Source organism: Rhinolophus sinicus, chromosome 4 (assembly GCF_057876585.1).
Source record: "Rhinolophus sinicus isolate RSI-liver-muscle chromosome 4, RSI-T2T, whole genome shotgun sequence".
Taxonomy (NCBI): Eukaryota; Metazoa; Chordata; class Mammalia; order Chiroptera; family Rhinolophidae; genus Rhinolophus; species Rhinolophus sinicus.
In genome coordinates this window covers 8,944,203-8,964,555 of record NC_142504.1, presented here as the reverse complement: position 1 = coordinate 8,964,555, position 20,353 = coordinate 8,944,203, and the positions used below count along the sequence as shown (strand labels likewise).

Below are 20,353 nucleotides of genomic sequence, written 5' to 3'. Positions count from 1 at the left end.
AGAACCCATGTTAATCTTTAGAGAGACACACACACTAAATAGTCAACCTGGAAAAGAGTTATCGGTTGAGGCATGCCCTCCTCTTTCAAAGGAAGAAGTACACATAATCAAAATAATTTGAAATGCTGTTTTGTCAAAAGCAACTTTTCCTCTGACCAGAGTGTATCTATTGTCCATTTTAAGCTATTAACACCAAAAAATTACTTTTATTATTACAAAAGAAAGGCGTGCTTCCCGTTTCATTCTTCAAGTCATCTAATCAATGTACAAGCCACAGACGTTCTTTACCTCGCTTAACATAGAATTTCCCACACTATCCTGACCAGAGAAAGCGTACCTCTCTATCAGTAACACTGGCAAGTTATGAGATTGATTCTTTGATCATGTTAATTTTTAAGAACATTTGACAATGTCTGAGAAATGCTCATTTTTAGCCATGAACATTCATTCTAGAGCATCAAAAAAAAATTGCTAATTTCCTTTTCTACTTAGCTAACGGAAAATGGTAAAACAGGGAAGTAAATAAGCTAGATAAGTAAGAAATCTGTTCTTAATGGATATAAAGAAATATACGGGAATCCCTGAAGTTGCCCCTGAAGTGTGGTCATCAAAAGTTTGTAGAGAGCCCTCTCTTCCACACAGCCACTGCTTCGATGCCCTAAAGAGTGAAAGTCTGTTTCGGCTACTCTTTTATACTAGATTTTGAAGGTCAGTTTTCAGGACGAAGGAGAAAATTTTTATTTTTTGAAATAAACTGTAAAAGTCTTCTAACGCCCAAGCAATCAGTATGTTTGAAGATTATAAAACACCAACAAGATTTCCAATCCGCAAAGACAGAAGCTGTGTCTCTGTCTACTGAATAAGCTAAAATAGTTTATATTTCTAAAGTGCTTTACAGTTCATGAAACTGCTTTCACAATAATTCATCAACAAACAGTTAATGAGGATTAATTACTTATCATGCCCTATGCTAATTGTTGGATGGTACAAAGATCAACAACATGTGGTCCCTGCCTTAATGGGGCTTAAGATTCCATGGGGCAGGCAGAGGGGGTACACAGCTGACCAGAACTGGAAGTGATTTAAGTGCCCTAAAGAGGATGGCACCAAACCCACTGCAGTGTTAGTGGCATTCAGGGTGAGCCAAACCCAGAAGAAAATTTCAAACCATAACTGTGAGGCAGTTCAATAAAGTTAGAGCTTCTTTTAAGCTCAGTTCCCATAAGCCCGTTTATAGTTAAAATGTGGGATATAAAGCTGAAAGCAGCAAAGGAACCAGACAAACAAATAAAGAAACAAAAACTCACAGACGCAGACAATAGTTTAGTGGTTACCAGAGGGTAAGCGGGGAGTGGGGTGGTAGATGAGAGTAAAGGGTGTCAAATATATAGCAACGGAAGGAGAACTGACTCTGGGCGGTGAACACACAATGTGATATACAGATGATGTAATACAGAATTGTACACCTGAAATCTATGTAACTTTACTGACAATTGTCACCCCAATAAACCTTAATTTAAAAAAAAAGTAAATGGATTTGCCTACGAATAAATTCTCTAGAGACAATGGCAGATAACATATCTGCTGGAAAAACTACGGACTTTGAAAGAAATCCTTTTACAGCCATCCTTCTGAAATGTGAACCATAGTAAGCATTGAGCATTTATAAACTAAAAGGATAGGAAGTATTATCTACGTGTTATAATGATCCAAGAAGGACTTTCGATCCACTTGGCCCCAAAAAGGATTATGAAAATTGTATTTGTTGGTCTTCTTATTTCCAAAAGGTAAAGACTGTTGACTCAGAATCTGATGCTGTAGAGTTGTCATAGAGAATAAATACTCTCAACACATGTGTGTGTGTTGTTCAACTGATGTGTCACCGTATCTCATATGACTGCCATAACTTTGAATGAGGAAATGAATTAAATTCAACACAGATTTTCAGATTTCTTTGGAATTTTCTTTCATTCTTAGAATTTTCTATTTCCCATATCTTTTAAATCTCTCTTTCAGAAGCCCCAGGAGTACCAATGGTAACTTTTTTCTTTTACATGTTGATAGATTTTCAAACTACAGGACAATTTAGAGAATAGTACAAGATGCTCTCATACACCTAGACCAACCAATGGGTTACAGCAATGACTTAACTTTAGTGCATGAATTAGAAAAGGAGCTCAATACAATAACTACATACGTATTTACTTTCTCTATGGACCATTTTATCTAATTCCAGAGAAAATAACTTCTTTTAGAAGTTAGAGAAAAAAAAAGCTGAATGGATCTCTTATTACTAAAATGGTATGGGGGCCCTGGATTAACACCACCATCTTGAATAAAACCTATTCAAGTATTGATTAGGAGTATTGATTAGCAGCCCACTGTGCTCCCTGGGAGATCACTAGCCACTGAACCGCCTGGGGGTGCCAACAATAAGCACCCAGAAACCTTTGTGGAACTTTGCTTCAAGAGCAAGTAGTCAGAAATATGATTTCATTTTCTTACCAATTATCTTACCAAATACTTCTTGAGTTTACATACAAGTATTTTATTTTGTTTTCTATCTCAAGATAAAAAAAATTTTTTACGTAGAAAACTTTTAACATTCTAGGTAATCATGAATTTTTAAAGGTCAGGCATGGATTTTATTCCACGGATATTTAAATAAAAACCAGTAGTTGAATAGAAAGAAATTCATTTCTGAAGATACAATTTTACACCCTTTTATGAAATTTGGGACAACTGAAGAAGTTGCACATTTGAGAATTATGAGAGACGGGACCTGACTTATAGACAATGATTTCAGTTGGCCACCATTTCATTTGTTCCCTAATATAGATTGCCTACAGCTTGTAACACTGTTGAACAATATCACTTGTATCCAAGGTAATACTAAAAGAAGAATCCAAACATAGTCAACAACCAAACAATTCGTAGAGAATGTTGTATAAGGCAAACCACCACTATGGCTTATAGTTCAAAAGCAAATTTTAAAAGCAGCAATGTTTTTCATTTCATGAGAAAAAAAGCATTAACAAGTAAGGACAGCAGTATGTACTTAAGAAATTCTGTAGTTTAGTGTGTACCTACATATATGCAAATGACTGACTAATTCCAGCCAAAATATACCAAGTTGTTCATGTGTTGTCTTAATAATATAGAACACAATGCATGTCCTCACCAAAAAACTCATTCTTCCAACATCTCCTTTATCTATAGATAAATGTATGCATAACCGGAGAGCAGATTTTTGACACTGTCAGTTGCACCAAAGAGAAGGGGACCCTTCCAGTGGTTCTTATTCCACTTTAACATCACTGGTCTCTGAATGTAGCTGGTGTTCCCAGCCACAAGGTGAAATTGGCCCTCAGAGACCATTTCTCCAATTATCAGGGAAAGATCTGTCCAAAGGCATTTAAAAATGAAACCTGACCTACACTTCAACTCTACATCAGTGGACTGCTTGCTCAAAAACAATGTATGACCTTTAAATCTTAAATTATAAAACAGTTTGTTGAAAGTGTAATGTATTTAGCTTTTATCTAATAATGTAGACAAATGCGATCATTTCCTTGCCAAAACCAGAGGGAAAAAATAGCAAAAAAGTCCCATTTTCATTACTTATAAATAGAAGTACCAGCCACAATAAATGAGAAGCTTTTCCACAAATCCTATTGGAAACTTTGATTTGGCTTTTACTAGATACAAAAATAGCAGTCCTATCTAAAGTTTCAGAGATATGAAGGTGATCCTGAATGTGACTTTTAGATTTTCTTCCCCTCTTCTCTCTGTTCTTTGTGCACAGAAAAATACTAATATTATACTTAATACATACTTAATTATTTCCTATATATTTATTCTATTATATGTTTGCTATAGGAAAGTCAGTACACAAACACGATATAATAATGAAAAAGCAGTAGATGTGGGGAGGCCGAGAAAGAATCAAGGATAACTTTAGAAAATTGTGTAAGACTAATGAAAATACTAAACCCCCAAATGGATTTAGTCACCCTACATGTTTATTGAACATGAATTTTGATTAGTCTTATGAGGTTTATAAACCATTTCAAAACTGGCTTATTTGTATACCAAATCAAATGATTGACTATTAGTTGAATTTAACATTGGCACTGTGCTAGGGATTACAGTTTTAAAGATGGATCTAGAGAAATAAACTAACTATTTTAATATGGCAACATTTTCTAATTCGGTTCCCAAAACTTGACATTGTCAGTGGTAAATTCCTTGGCCCTGTGATCTAGCATCATGCCACCAAAAAGAAGAAATTAAGACCCAGAAGATGACTCTGTCACTCACCAGTTTTGTGACTTTGGACAAGTGTATTAACTACGCTGAACCTCAGTTTCTTCATCTGCAAAATGGGGCTTATGGGGCCTTCTTCAGGAGTTTAGTGTCAGAATTAAATGAGATATTGAGAAAAAATGTAGAGAGATTTTTTCAAAATAAAAGTAATAAATCCAAGCTATGAACTTTTCCCCGTCTAGTTCAGACGGGGAAAATAGTTATAAAAGATATTTGTTGGTCCATCCTGAAAATTTTAATATGAACTCAATTTTAGGTGATATTAAGGAACAATTCTTATTCATTTTCTTAGCTATGACAAAGACATTGTGGTTACAAAAATAATGTTCTTATTGTCAGTATATACTTGAAGACGTATTTACAGGTGCACGCAACTTAGTTTCCAATGATTAAGGGAAGGGGGAAAGTATGGATACACACAAAGATAGAGAAATGGGGTAGGAGAGGTAAAGCAAATATGTCAAAATGTTAATTTCTGAATCTGGATGGAGAGTACATGGGATTCATTTTATCATTTGTTTAACTTTTACATATTTGAAAATTTTCTAAATAAAAAGTTGAGTGGGGAAAAGAGACTGAATTGAGATAACGTCATGAAAACATATGGTTCCTATTAGATGCAGCCAGTGCTCACAGATACTCTGACCGCCACTTTAGGTCGAGCGCCACCTCATTGCACTGGTTTTCCTGCAGTGTGAACAGCTCCTTGCACACAGCAGGTGAGCAGTGAGCACTTGTTGAGAAGAAAAAAAAATGAATATAAATTGTTGAAATCCTCTAAAAAGGATGTCTCAGAGTCCATCGGGGTCACATGCTGAGAGGAAACCAGGTACCTAAAGCTTAGAGGTTACAGACACTGACTGTTGAAACTAACCATGTAGATTCAAATCTTGATGGGAGCAGCAAGGTCACCTTGGATGAGCGAGTTAACTCTAATTTTCCCAGCTGTGAAATGTGACATAAAAATACTGTTGTTTCTATCATACAATATCATTGTGAAGATTAAATAAGGCAATGCACTTTACATGGTGCCTTGAACACAGTATGCACCCAAATATTAGCTATTATTATAATTACACAGATTATAACCTCCTATTCCAATGCACCATGATATAGGAGGTCCTGCCAACCTTTATTCAGGATTGCTCCTTCACCTATTAAACCAAATCGAAGGCATTACACTTAGAAACTTCCTTTAATGTTGCTCTATCTGCAATCTTCACTAAAAACACCAATTTAGCTATTCTTGCTTTGGTTCTCTTTATAGAGAATTCTGATAACAGCAATGACGTTTCCACATGACAAGTTTTTATTTCATTCTTAAACATAGACAGGGTTTCTTATATTAGTATAAATCTAATGTTTTATAATGTAAGAGCTACAAATTCAATCATGTAAAATGAATTGAATGTCAGGAATCTTTTCTGAATCTACGATATCTGCATTTCCTGTGTCCTCAAGTAAATTAAAAATGGGATTTTTGGTAGGAATGTTCCAGATTCTCAGAGAAACAGCATTAGCATTTTAGGCCTTTGTGGGCTTCGATCTATATCCAGATTTTTTAGCGTGGGCGTTCTCTGAATGTTTCCACTCTTGTGTTGTTATCTTGGAGATAATTCAAACGTTATAATACTTTGTTTTTATACTTTAAGATGATTAGTAGGATAGCATTTTTGCATTCATGTATCTCATTAAAAAATATGTCACTAACATTTTAAAATCCCAATGGTGACAGATCCTCTTTGGGCATTCCAGAGACAGCCCAATAATAACCACATACCTTATTTATAGAGCACCTTTCGGTTTCCAAAGGCATCTCATTTGAGCCTCACAGGAATTCCCTAAGATGGTCTGGGCAGTTCTTAGCCCCAGTTTACAGGTAGGGAAAATGGCAGCCATAGTGGTGAAGTGAAAGCTACTCAAATCGTATAGAAATTGTAGATGCTTACACCTACAGACACACAGCCACTCCGGCCAATTGCCCGTATCCCTTCTCGAGGCTCCAGCTTCTTTATTTGTATAGGGCTACCTGGGATTTCAGCTTCATCTTGTTGCTTTTCCTGAGACCCAACACCCAATCTCCTCCAGTTGCCCATCTCACTCTGGACCCTGAGCCATCTATCAGGCAGCACCTAAGAATTATTCACTCAGAACCCAAAATACAACATCAAGACAAGAGCACAGCAATACTTCTGGCTACTCATAACTAATCAAATAAACGCAAGATACAAAGACCTAGAGAGGGTCTGAATTTGTCAAGTCAACCGACAATGGGAGTTCCTTTTATTGAAACGTATCAAAAGGAATTCTACTTCTGGTCCTTCCTGAGTGTGGAAGAGGTACTTATCCTCTCTTAGCTTTAGCTTCCTCACTATAGAACGTTACTATTATCCCCAGTCTGACCATGAAAGAAGAAAATACATGAGGAAGTACCTAACAGTCTCCTTCGTAAGACTTTGATAAACATTGATGTGAACTAAACCTTATGGATGAAGAAATACATAAATTTTAAACATGATGTACAACAGAAAGTAGAAAATATATAACTCAATATTATAAATTAGATACCTTGATGTTAATGAAATACACACTGTTCACATACTAGACATTTAAAATCATTCTACTGGAATAATCATACCCTAAATTACAGCTAAATATGCTTCACAAAATATCTATGGTGTCAGTAGTTTGGGCAGTTGGCTAGAATATGTGTGCAAATTTTGCAGAAAAACTGAACTAAATTTTATGGAGCCATGAATGTATGGTTATGTATATTATGAGGCTCTAACAGGAAGAGGAAAAGGAAGCAGGTCATTTTCTTGAGAAGAAAATTTGAGAAGCCAGATAGGGGCAGGTTTCGGTAGGAGAGTGGGCTATGAACAACCTGACCCGGGGTATAAAGGTTCTAGAAAAGATAGTGTAATACAGACCTTCATAACCTTGAGCCATAGTCACTCAACACATGTACAGGTCCTGGGTCTCTCTCCAAAGTGAACTTTTTTTGTAAGTACCGAGATAGTCCTTCTATCCAAGAAAATGAAAGAACCTCCTAAATCCTTATCTGATTTCAGAAATAAAGTGTGAACAGGACACTTACCAGCTGATTCTGATAGGCAGTGACCGCCGTAAAAACTGTCTCTGGGAAGATGAACGTTCTGAATTCTTCAGACTTCAGATTGAGCAACGAGGCCGTGTGGTCTTTCTTCTTAATGATATGCACTCGTGGCTGGTACTTATGCATCGAGTTCAATATTATCTACAACAACGAAATGGGGAGCCCTGAATTTTAAGTATTTATATTGCTAAACAGGCCAAAGTACAATGAAGCAAAGAAAGAACCACAAAATCTACAGCTTCCAATTCAATTTCAAGACTGGGATCTAAGCTTTTCATGCTTAAAGCAAATCATTTGCACAAGAGACTGCAGAGTCATCCTCGTGAAGCACATTTTACCAAAACGCCTGCAAATCATACCGGCTATTTCAAGCATCCTTTCTAACGGGCTGGGGGAAAGTCATCTGGAGGATAAGTTTGTTTGTTTGTTTGTTTGTTTGTTTGTTTGTTTGTTTGTTTGTTAAAAACAAGTCTTTAAAATATTTTTTGTTTATTAGTCTGGTTAGACCAAAGGATGTCTGTTTAAATTTTCTAAAGTAAGCAATTCTATATTCTAGGGGGACAGATTGTTATTTACGGTAGGCTAAAACAATTTAGAAAGGCAGGCTTAGTAAGAATCCTGAATCGGCTACTTTCTAGCTCTTTTAATCTTGGGGTGAGTGATGCAAACACAGTATTAACCTCAAAGGGTGGTGGTGAGGATTAAATGATGGAACACTTGCCAATCACACAGCAAATAGGAAGCACTTGGTAAATATGAGCTGCGTTATTGTTGTTGCTGCTTTGACAGCTTCGCTGACTCCTGACTTCCAGTTGGAAACTAAACATGAATGACAGTGACGGCCACCTTCCATTCTGTAGCTTATAAAAGTTGCCTAATACTTAGAAATTAGAAGCATACCCTGGTTGCCAAGGGTACCTTTTCATGTATCTTTTAAATAAAATAGAATAATTTGCCATTAGGAAATCTGAGGAACTAAATTCACTTTCAGACATAAAGTGTTTTCCACATCTTCCCCCGTTGCCACCCAGACAGCTACCTAAATCTGCATCATTGGGTATGTCTTTTCTGGGAGAATAGGGCTACCATTGTATGCCCTTCTCCCCAAGGGCCTAGCAGACAGCCTGGCTCTCAGGGGAGGCGTTTTATAAACACTGTGGCAGGACCAGTTCAAGTGCACGTAGTGTTGAACTGAAAACGAATGGTTCCCTTGGCTAACATGGGTGAGGTAGATGAGTGTTCCTGCTGGTTGAGTTTAGCAGCGTCAAATACTAGTCACTGTGCGATAATTGATATAGAATCGATCTCGCTCTGTGCTGAGATGTAAGCAAGTTAAAGTTACAGACCATTAACCAGCACTGAATTCTGTACATGCCATCTTTTTATGATCCCAAATCTGAACAGGAATAATAAACAAATGAGAGCTTCAAATGAATTGAAATAAGCTTTTTAAAAAGTCATCTCTTTGTATAACGTGTGTATTCTAAGGAGTTCAAGATATCTATGCTCAATTTTAAAATCGGGATAAACTTGAAGTGACAAAAGCAAACATTTGCCTCCTAATACTGATATAAGAAACAATTTAAGCATTCATTTATATGTTTTACTAAGAAGACAGAAAGAATTTTCAAATCGCTCACACACACACAAATGGGAAAAGCCCTAAGCTTTAAATAAGGTCCCTTCTCCCCTATTTACACCGCCCATCGTCAATTTCCTTTGGGAAATGATACAGGACAGACCCAGACCCCAGACTGAATATCAGACCACAGGGCTCCTTGACTCTCTGCTCAAGCCATGACGGCACTAAGAAAGACGAATGGAAATGTGGACTCTGCTTCTTCAAAGAAACAAATTCCTGGAAGTAAGAACTTTTCCTGTTACGACACTAAAACTGCATCAGTAAGAGGGGCTTCTTCCGTACTAATTCAGAGAACTTGGCTAAATAACATAGGATCTAAAAATCTTTCCTTACAGTTTTCAGAACATACTATTTCTGGTGACAAAGGGTTATATTAAGTAATAAAGCTAAAATGGATATTAACAAACATCTAAAACTAAACAATTTGTCAAAGTCTAATCTTTGCATAATCAGATTCGAAACCAAGAGCTTCTGAAATACAGCCTGGTGCTATTCCTACCCATGACGCTGGCGCTAAAAGGAAAACATATCAAATTCTGGACAGCTGACGGCAGAATGAACTCTCAACTCTTTCTGGAAAGAGCCAATTCTTCTAAAAGCTTTACACATGGAAAATACCAGAATCATTAAAAAACTTCATTTCTCCCTGCAAATATTTCAGTAGAGCCCAAGAATGTTAATATAAATGACATTTAGAATGATCATTGACCTACAGAAAACGTCTCTCAGACACTTCATAAATTTTAACCTAAAAAAAAATTTGTCAACGGTAACTTTTTTTTTTTTTTTTTTAAAAGGACAATTATGCCAACCTCCTTAGACGTAAAGGTCAGTTATCTTTTCCAATACATAAAATAACAGAAACCTGTTAACCTACTTTGAACATCTCAATGGTGCCACCAGCAGAGTCATGAGTTAACCTGGTTACTCTGCCTTGGTCGTGATAAACAAGGTCGCCTGTGGGTAAATGGATGACAGCAATGCCTGAAGTGATTTATTTGGTTTCGGGTTCAATCCAACCATTTGAAACCATGTCTAGAACGCTCTAATTTATCATCTACTTATAAACATCTTTTCTGAAAGGAGTTTTGAAACTCTTCTAAATTGCATAGATATAATAAAAATGAAGACCTTACGTAAAACAGAGCCTTAATAAAGGGGATGAGAGAGAATAATTATATCAGAATTTCTAAGCCAAGGAAAGCAACCATAAAAAGACCAACATGCTTTCTGGAAAACCAAACCAAAGCAAAAAAAAAAATAACCAAAAAACAACAACAACAACAACAATATCCTCCTCATCAAAAAGAAGTATGCAGGTCTGTCTAAGGTTTTCTTAGCATAAAATCTAAAACAGAATTTGTATGTAAATCTTTATTTAAGAGCATGGAATGACATCACAGATAGTTCCTTAAAAAGCACTCTTATCAAATGTGCAAAGGCTTGCGGCAGTGGCTATTTGTTCCAGTAACTATTTGATAAGAGCTCAGAATTCCAGTTTCTCTTTTTTCCACTTTTTGATAAACTCCTTATGGACACAAAATCAAATTGCTTTGTTTTTAATTGCAAGACCTCTCTGTACTTTAGTATTCATAAGATCCTCTACAAAGGGGATGTGCAATGCGTAAACAGCACTGCCCCAGATTTATTTGGACATAAAACCCCCTTATTTTACATTCATTGCATCTCATACTTTGCACAGAACACACTTTGGAAAATCCCCACAGCAGGTCTCAGCCCCATTCCCGGATGTGATGTCTGATACACCACTGACAGACTTTAGGTGTTTAACCCCAAATAGAGTACAGTAGTAGCCCCCAAAATGCACATTCCCTTTGTTTAGTGAGTGCAGGTGGGAAAGCAGTTGCTGAAGTCTTAGGAAATCCATGATACTGAAGGTCCCCAGCCCTCCTGCACAGAAATGACACACAGCATCTCTGTAAATGGCCTCTTGACCATAGCAGCCAAAGTTCCCTGTGGAATACATGCAAGTTCTCATAGAATGATACCCATTAGAGGGTAGGGGGAAGCAGGGGGGAGGAGGAAGAAGCTTAGAGGAAGTTGTGTGTGACTTCTCAGTTCCACCTCAGGGACTCGAGGTAGCCCAAGGCACTGTACTTACATGGCCATGTTGATCTAGTTCATTGTTGGTGAGTTTCACCTTTTCAAAAGACACCATCTGTTTGAGTAGCTGCTCGCCAGTGAAAGGAGAGTCTGGATGCACATACAGCCTAAGAAAATTATGACAGATTATACTGAGACATTGTTTTAAAATCTGTTCTCTGGGGCTATAAAATATTCTGATTTTAAAGGAACACAAAAACCTCATATAAGTGGTGAATTTTAGGTCCCCCATGTAATGTGAAATTTAATAATATGGCAATACCAAAATAATTTCAAAAACATGGAAATGTGTTCGTCGTGTACCAATGACCTAAAAGGGGTAATGTTGAACAAATTTTCTATTATCTGCTGAGCTAGCCATTTTTTAAAGGTGGGATAGGTTTCTATCCAATAGACTACTGGGCCACTTCTGCCAAATATAAAACCTTGTTATACGTATTTTCAAAAGGAAGACTAAGTTATACTAATTGCATAATGTGTTCCTAGGATAAGCACTGCTAAAAAGCAATGAAGACAGAGAATTTAAAAGAGGAAACAATTCTAAAAAATCCATTAATTTAAACTTGAAGGTGACTGAGTTTAAAGTTTGTGTATTTATAAATACAAGACAGAGTAATTTTAGTACAGCGACCAGGGATCTTTTAATAGTACCCAGATTATAATCCGTTGCTCTTCCCAGTATCTTAAACATTATTCCTTTTGTCATCATCAAGATAATTGCTCACTAAATGAGAGTGAAAACAAGTTGGGTAAGCTTCAAATTATTCAATGTATTTATTTGTAAACAAAAATAAAATAAAAATTTTATTTTGCCTAAGCAAAAATAAAAAAGCTTTGATGGGGAAAATATGTATTTATCGAGCACCTATCATCTATTGATCAGCTGTTACGTGCAAGGCAATCTTTTACTCATAGTTAAATGCAGGCCATTTGTTCTACCTGCAAGTATCAGACTAAACACAATTCTTTATAAATCCCAATCCTCGTATCCATTTGACACAAGCTTTACTGAATGAAGTCAGGGGAGATTACAGAACCAAAAAGAGGGGCAAGAAATATCCTTGATTCATTAGTTGACAATATTTGTCAATTTCAATGACAAATTCCTATATCCATGCAACAGGTTACTTATATCTAAATTTTGTATAGGATCCGTATAACTATAATTAAACATAAATATCATGATTGGGACAAAGGCAAGGAAAAATAATCACAAAACCTTTCCTTGCAATATTCATGTAAAGAACAAGAAGTCTGTGCCGTGGTCTGTCACACTAAGACTAGAAGAATTGGGTGCATATGCTGAATCAAAGCCCACCAGAAGCAAAGCACAAGAAACTCAAGAGTCTTACTGGGCCCATGCAAAACCTTAAAAGGCTTTAGGTGTTTGCCTGTTTGTTGATCTTTTTTCTTTTTTTAAAAGGAGGAGTGCTCCAAATTGCCTTTCAATTGAAGTCTTTTTTGATGACACAACCATAAGAGTTTATCAAGCGTCACTCCTCCAAGGCTATGACTTTATATGTACAGTTGTTTTAAGGATCAGCACCACGTCCTACCCACCCTGCCAAACAACAGTTCAGAAATATTTAAAGTCCTAGGAGCTAATGAAATGTTCTCTCTTTAAGCAGCAATTCACCACATGTAATCACTTTAATAAAGATTAACTTACTTAAATGTCCATTACTTTAAAGAAAAGGAAATGTCCTCTATGAACACATAGCAATATTTTAGATCACGTATAATGTCTTGCCCATTATTATGATCAAATGATATTGCCAAGCATTATTGCTTCTAATGAGGAACAACTGGCTGATGAAGTTCAGTCTGAAATACAACACTTCAAAGAACTAGCACCACAAGGAATTTCCACCATCAGCACAAAAATGATCACCTACCCAGTTCCTCACCTTCCTTTTATGGAGCTAGAAAATGTAGCGCTATTTCTTCTTAATAATAATAAGGAATAGTTGCTTAAATTATCTAGAATATTTTTATCCTGTAATGCACTAAACATTTTTATCTAATATCAATAGAAATAAGCTGAACTAGGATGAATGGAAAAGCATAGAGGAAGCCCCTCCTCCCTCAAGGCCCCTGGGACTTAAAATTCCAGCAATAGCTTAAACATGCTTCAGTTAAGATAGCGTATTGGGACGTGCTTTCTTTCTCCAACCAGAACGTATCAGTAACATAAACAAGGCATGTCATATTCCGAGAGTCCTGCTGGCCGGCACCAGTTCCCCATACGTTCAGATAGTGATTAACTTCTTAGAGCAAAGATTTAGACAGGAAAAAAAAAGGGTTTGTTTGTAAAAATGGTTAGGAATCTGCTGAAAATCTCCTGTCTCTCCCTCCATCCTTCCCTCCCCTTTCTGTCTCTCAAAAGCTCCAAAGTGAATCGGCTATTTAATAGTAAACAGTAGAGAACACTAATTATATTCATTTTAATATCTATTGTAAACTGGTAAATCCTGTTCAATTAAAAAAAATTAGTCACAATTAAAACTTTTTTCTTAGTCCTGACTGTTATTTAATATGTTTTAAATTTACTGATTCGGAAGGGTTGGGAAGATGTCCTTCCTAATCGCTTGTGGGAATGGAAAACCCGGAGAGACTTCTTTTCATCTCTTCTCTAGTGTATCTACCACACTGTAAGCAGGATAATGTGACCAATCACTAAGGAAGCTTAATATTCCACCTGAACTGTATGTGTCAACATCTGTGTTGTTCTGTGCCTTTACTAAGACTCCAGACCAGATACTCACAAAGAACCAAAATTCAAAGTTCCTAAATCTGTATATTTAAATAAATTCTTGGCTCTGATATGAACTTTCAATCAATTCCAAAAATTAGATACCAGGTAGTCATAGAACAAAAGCGACCAGGCTTGGTTTTAGAACCCTAGATGTAAAGCCAGCTAATACCCCTTTTTTTTTTTTGTATTAAAGTATGCAGTTAGGTTCCTATAAGTTCAACTATTACTATGCACATAGGCAAATACATGTTATTTTTTCTTCCAGAATGCTCAGTTGGGCAAAGCAGCAACAGTAAAGGTTTAACATCTGCTACTTAAACAGGGTTCTCGGGAAAAACATTATTACCAGTGAATAGCCCAAAGATAAACATATATGCTCCCTAATATACTACTTGGGTAATGTTTCATGTAAAGAATGTTAACCTGGTGTAGAATTACGTTCAGCCACTAAACTTATGCAGAGGGGAAAAAATAGTTTGCTTTTCTTAAAAATCTCTGAGCCCTTTACTGGTCAAAAATAACCACGTTTTACCAAAACTGATATGTACCGTGTTTCCCCGAAAATAAGACCTAGCCAGACCATCAGCTCTAATGCGTCTTTTGGAGCAAAAATTAATACAAGACCCGGTCTTATTTTAACATAATATAAGACCCTTATATTAAAATAAGACCGGGTCTTATATAATAATATAAGACCGAGTCTTATATTAATTTTTGCTCCAAAAGGCGCATTAGAGCTGATGGTCCGGCTAGGTCTTATTTTCGAGGAAACATGGTATTACGTGCAGATATAACTCCATTGCTAACAAATATTTACTACAAGCAATCACCTTACTAAAATGCACTCTTCTAAAGAGGATTTTAAGGCAACCACTTCATCAGGAGGTTTATTCAGTCAGGTGTTAAGGAGCCTCCTAGAAATGATAGACGTCACATGAAACGGGTCCAGATTTCTAACGAATATTCCAGGTGAAATGTAAGAAACACTTTGAAATGAAATATGAGGACAGATAAAATTAAAGACGATGCCCTGTGCACGCACAAACTCTGCCTTTCTCAGAGACTAGCTCATATTTTGTATAGTCAATCCTGGAGTGAGCGTCCCGGCTTGGAATGCTCTGCTAGGAGATCTCCCAGCTTTAAGAAAACACAGACCTTCTTAACATTCAAAGCACCAGGGCAGGACACATTCTGTCAGCAGAATTAACACGCATTTTGCTCAGGGGAAAAATCTGGAGGCACAAACCTGGCTGGCAGCGGTGGGTCCGCCTTGCCAGCCACCAGCCAGGAGGACCGGTGGTAGGCATAGCGGTACCTCTTGTTGTCCACGGGGACGATGTCCATCAGGACTATGTACTTGGCCTCCGGATCCACACCCGAAAATGACACTCGGATGGTAGGAAACATCCTCCTGACACAGGGAGACAAAGAGAATGGGCAGGAGCTCACGCTGCCTGCGGAGCTGACCCGATTCCCAAGCCCGCTAGGCTCCTGTCCCGGGGTCTCCGGAGCAGACCGAGTCGCGCAACTGCCTCGGATTGCTGGGAGAAAACTGGCTCCTGTCATCGACAGCGAGCGCCGGGCTCTTGGTGTGGGTTTCGGGGGACTCTGGGGCTATTTCCCAGAGTCCTGAGAGCGGGAGCGACCAGGCGCCGAGGGCCAGCGACCTCCGGAGCCTTTGCCCCAGGCCCGGGAGCGCAGGCACCCGTGGCTTCCTGCCTGCCCAGCTGCGGCGCTAAAGGGCCCCTGCGCCAGAGCTCCAGCCTAACTCAGAATGTGACCGTTTCAAATTTCATGCTTCCGTCCAGGTTTTAGTTTTAGTTTTAATGGGAACTGGCTGCTTCTACAAACTGAGGCCGATTAAAAAAAAAAAAGCCACCTGCCTCCCTGGAAGACCAGCCACCAACCCCACACCCTGGGCTGGAGTTTCCCTGCCCTCCAGATGCCGACCCAGCACCCGCCAGCCCTCTCGGGCTGCAGGGGACAAAGATCCCAGGACCCTGTGCCCTTGTCATCAAGGCCGAGGTGGGGCTTCCCACGGCCAGATCTCGAGAAAGCTAACGCCCAGACATCTCTGAGCAGCTCTTTCCAAAGGCCCGCCCGTGGACAGAAGCCCTCCTTGAGCGAAGCTGCTTCTGTGCTCAAGACCAGCGGGGATTCGCCCACCTCCTGGAAACGCCTTCAGCCGCCCAGGGTGCCATTCCCCTGTCCCCGCTCCTCACCGGCCAAGACCCCACTACCTGCCAGACTTCGTGATGATCATCTCCGTGCCCAGCTCGTGGAATTTGTCCCAGAGCTCCTTGGTCTCCAGGCTGCAGGCGATTTTGGCCATTTCCTCGCTGGGAATGATGGGGGTGGTGGGGATCAGCGGCTCTGTGCACAGCGAGGAGGAGGCTGGGCTGCTGGCGCCTCCGCTGCCACCGAACTCCCCGGGAGCATCCAGGCTGGTCAGCTCGCCCAGGGGCTGGGTGCAGGATGACTTCTCCACAAATTGTTCTGCAAGAGAGTGGAGAATGACAGCTAATGCTGTCAAGCAAAGACACAGGGAGGGGAACAGCACAAGTGAAATAGGTACGTGGGTTTGACCTTGAAAAAGCTAAGCTCGGAAACTCCACGAAGGCAGCAAGAACCCATCACTGTATCAATCAAGCGTGATATTTCCGGGGAATGACATGTCCATTGCTTGCCTACTGAACCAAATGGGTGAGTTTTACAACCATGGTTTGTACCACCTTTACTGACACCCACTTTAGAGAATAAATATGTAAGCAGCGGATAAAGGGCAGGGTGGGGGTAATCATGGAGGCTAAAAAGCAAGTATCCCTATTGTTATCCCTCCCAAGTTCCAGACGTCGCAGCTTGTGGGACCTGGTGCCAGGCCTGCCTCTTTGACAAGCAGGAGAGGCTTTTCTCCAGGGAGTGACAAGATTAGCACCCTCCCCACATCGAGAGGAACTTTCCCTTCCCTCCTGGAGCCCTCTCTCCATAAAAGAAAATGAAAAGTGGATGGGAGTGAGGAGGTGGTTAAAAAAAATTAATTCACTTAACTTCTTTGCCTGGCTCTCTGTTTCCTGAGCTTTAAGATGTTACATTGGGGCATTTTTTACAATATCCCTCCCAGCCTGAGAGCTTATGAAAGACTCCAGCATTTAGTTTACTAAATCATAGGAGTGTACTCCCTGTGCCATTTCTGGACAAAAAGGTTCTAGAAGTGAGGAAAACAAACGGAAACCCAGGCTAGCAGGAGTATTAAAGCAGAAAGAAGGCTTTGCCATTCGCCAGGCAGGCTGGAATACCACTGCCTATGAACCAAACATTCTCCTCCACAGCTGATAAGGGCCTGGGACTACACCAGTCACTTTGATGGAATACAGGGGGACTTTTGTAATTACCCCAATTATCTTGCATCCCTTAAAAAAGAAACTACTTGAACGTACAATGTGAAACTGATCTCCAAACACTATTCTAAGTGCCCTCAAGGAATTGAAACAAGTTCTAAATGTAGGTATGTACACATACATGATGTATATATCATATAAAATGTTTTGCTTCCCGTATTTCTCCTTGACTTGGGGCAGGCAAGTAGGAAATAGAGAATCTTTATCTTTTCTTCTCGGACAATAATAATCCAACTCTGGGTAACATTTTAAATTAAGAATCATCAAATTAATTATCTTATCTTTGTATTTTCAAATTCCAAGAATGAGAACCATACAATGGCAAAAATCTTATTTTCTACTAATGTTTTCAGAAGCACATTCACGTAATGTCTTAATAGGGAATTAACAAGTAGCCTTAGACATTTTCTTATTTTTCTGACCATTGAAAAATGCTAACCCCTAAGCCCCAGGCTAAGCAGTGGGTCAGGCTGGGAAGTGGAGGAAGAAGAAACTGATACAGAAATGCTCCAACACAAGTTATATGTCAATTATATCTTGATTTAAAAAAAGAAAGAAATGCTCTAGTGAGCTGAAGCAGTTTTTCTCAACAGACTTAATGTGTTTAAGTGGGCAATCAGGAGACGCTTTTGACCCCCACCCTACAGTTGTTTCAACATCTCACTAGGGTTTCAAGATACTACATTCTCTCTTTACAGAACCTTGAAGTGTTTTTCTTGCCGGAGTCCTTGGATTATAGTCACTGACTGCGCTGTTGAACTGGCCCCTGAAAGGGACAAGAATATGCCTCTGGTTCTTTCAGAAGCCTTGGGAGGGACAGTCGTGTTACAGACCCTGTGTGTAAAGTAAGGGGGTGGGTGATTTTGTGAGCTGGGAAGGACTTTATAGTTTAGAATTTAGATAAAAGGTTTTTCCCTCCTATGAAAAATAGACAAGGAAGCAACGCTGAAATGACAGTAAAGCTGAAGCTGGTATGTTTTCCAGTCTGCTGTCTGCACTTCTGTCAGGAATTTTAACCTGAAATCCTCTTTTCCTGCTAGCTACCAAACTATGGTGGGGCCATCCATAAAGAATTCGGGAGCCTCCTAAACAGGAGTGGATAACGTTGGGAAGTCCAGCAAACCTAACTTTGAAATTGGTTACTTTTTTTTTCTAAACAGTTGGGTTTGTTTGATTAGTTGTTTCCATTTCTTTGGCAGGTTTAGATTTAGATGGGAGGGTGGGTGGAGGAAGGCAGTGAAAGCCTTGGAGGAGAGACTTTCTGACATTGTTTTCTGGAGACCTTCTGGTTTCTTTCCCCTTCAATCTGAGCTGCTACAGGGGTTTTAATTCGCTCTTCTCTCTCGGCCCAGGCCTCTTGTTTTTGTTATCTAATGCTTCACCTTTCATATTGTTGTTGTTTTCAAATGAGATGTTAAAGTGTTGGGAAGGACAGGGAGGAGGAAGAAAAAAATAGGAAGAGTTAAAAAGAAATATTATCCTTTTTGCGATTTGATGTTTTTCCCTGCTTTAGGGCTTCCAGATGATCAGGGTATGGAATAATTATTTCCCTGGAACCCAAGAGGTGATGATGAGAACACTTCTTTCACTCCCTACTGTAAAGGGACTTTGAGACCCATCTCCAGCAGTTTCTTTCCCACACAATTCATTTGTGATTAGTGGAACGTAATCCTTTTTCTCCCTTCACTCCCAGCCTGGTGTCTTCTATAAATGGTAAAGGTTGTTGAACAAACAGTATAGCTAAAAGTTGAGGAATTTGGGAAACGGTTACTGGCTCATGTTTTGCCAACCTCTACTGAAAATGACCACAGTTATAAAATGATGTCTTACTGATAAGTCTAGAGCTTCTGTGAAGAAAACGGTTCCTGCAGGAAGAGCTGGCTTAGTCTACCGCGATTTTAAGGAATTGACCCTGTTTAGCGTAGAAAGTCAGAGGGAAAACAAAATTAAACTAGTTTCTTGTGAAATCGCTTAGTCTGATTTCAAACGCACAAGCAGGTGTTACACGCATTGTAAACCCTTTTGGGTCTTAAAAGGGGTTTTATTATTTATCTCTGAATGTTTTTATCCCAACAAAGTTACACACCCACACCCCACATGTCCAAGTTGACATGGGGATTCTAGACAAATAAGGAGAGCGCACATACAAGATGCGAAACCAGTTGTATTTAACAGACTGTGTCAGTCCCGGCGAAAACTTGGGACTTAAACAATCTCCCATCCCCGACGTGTGGCCTATGGCCCGAGGGTCAGAAGCGCCGCGCGTGAGCAGGGAAAGAAGGCCACCCTCATGAGCCTCCCGGAGCCAGGGGACAGACAGATGCGCCGCATCCCGCCTCTGCCCACTGCGGACAGTCAGTAGCCCGACTTACCCAGGGGTTTGATGGTATTCTCTGCGGCCTCCTTCTCCTTAGAACCGCCGCTGGACATGAGCGCGGCGATGGAGAAGGCGTTGGCCCGGGAGGAGAGCTGGGGCTTGGGCGACGCCGTGAACTCCATGGCCTCCAGTACGGGGTCCTGGCTAGGGACGGGGCCTGCCGAACTGCTGTCCAGCTTCCCCAAAGGAGACAAAGACCGAGACACAGCGCAAAGTTTCCGAGTGCAATCACTGCGCAGCCGGGGACTCCAGATGAGTCAGCCCCAATCTCCTAAGAGCTCCACACTGGCCTCTCCTTTCTCTCCCCCACCGCAAAGCCCTGGAGCCGCAGAGACTTCGAACTAGCCGGAGAGGGCGGGAGAAGACCAACCGCAGGCTCAACCGGGTGCGCAAGCACCGGGACGCCCCGCAGGACCACGGTCTGCGCTGCTGGAAGCTGGTGACGCGCATCAGCTGCGCAAAGACCAGAGGTCCCGCAGCACCCCCTCCGCGTCCTTCCTCCCTTCCCCCGCTGGGGACGGCCCAAGCTGCAGGATGTTGGGGACCGGTGGAGCGACACTGAGAAGGGGCGGACGCCGGGAAGCCCGAGCGCGGCAAGCCGCGGAAGACACTGCGC

At 40.0% G+C, this 20,353-nt stretch overlaps 1 protein-coding gene across 1 annotated transcript in view; it reads right to left on the bottom strand.

Moving 5' to 3' along the window:
- Positions 1–20,353, bottom strand: part of TBX20 (T-box transcription factor 20) — a 50,961-nt gene extending 30,608 nt beyond the window's left edge. Inside the window, exons 1-5 of the mRNA XM_019726310.3 lie at positions 19,733–20,353; positions 16,203–16,458; positions 15,209–15,373; positions 11,206–11,314; positions 7,424–7,582 (exon numbers count right to left, since the gene is read on the bottom strand). Of these exons, the coding sequence (XP_019581869.1) occupies positions 7,424–7,582; positions 11,206–11,314; positions 15,209–15,373; positions 16,203–16,458; positions 19,733–19,859 (816 nt within the window). The 5' untranslated portion in view covers positions 19,860–20,353. The remainder of the gene's footprint in view (positions 1–7,423; positions 7,583–11,205; positions 11,315–15,208; positions 15,374–16,202; positions 16,459–19,732) is intronic.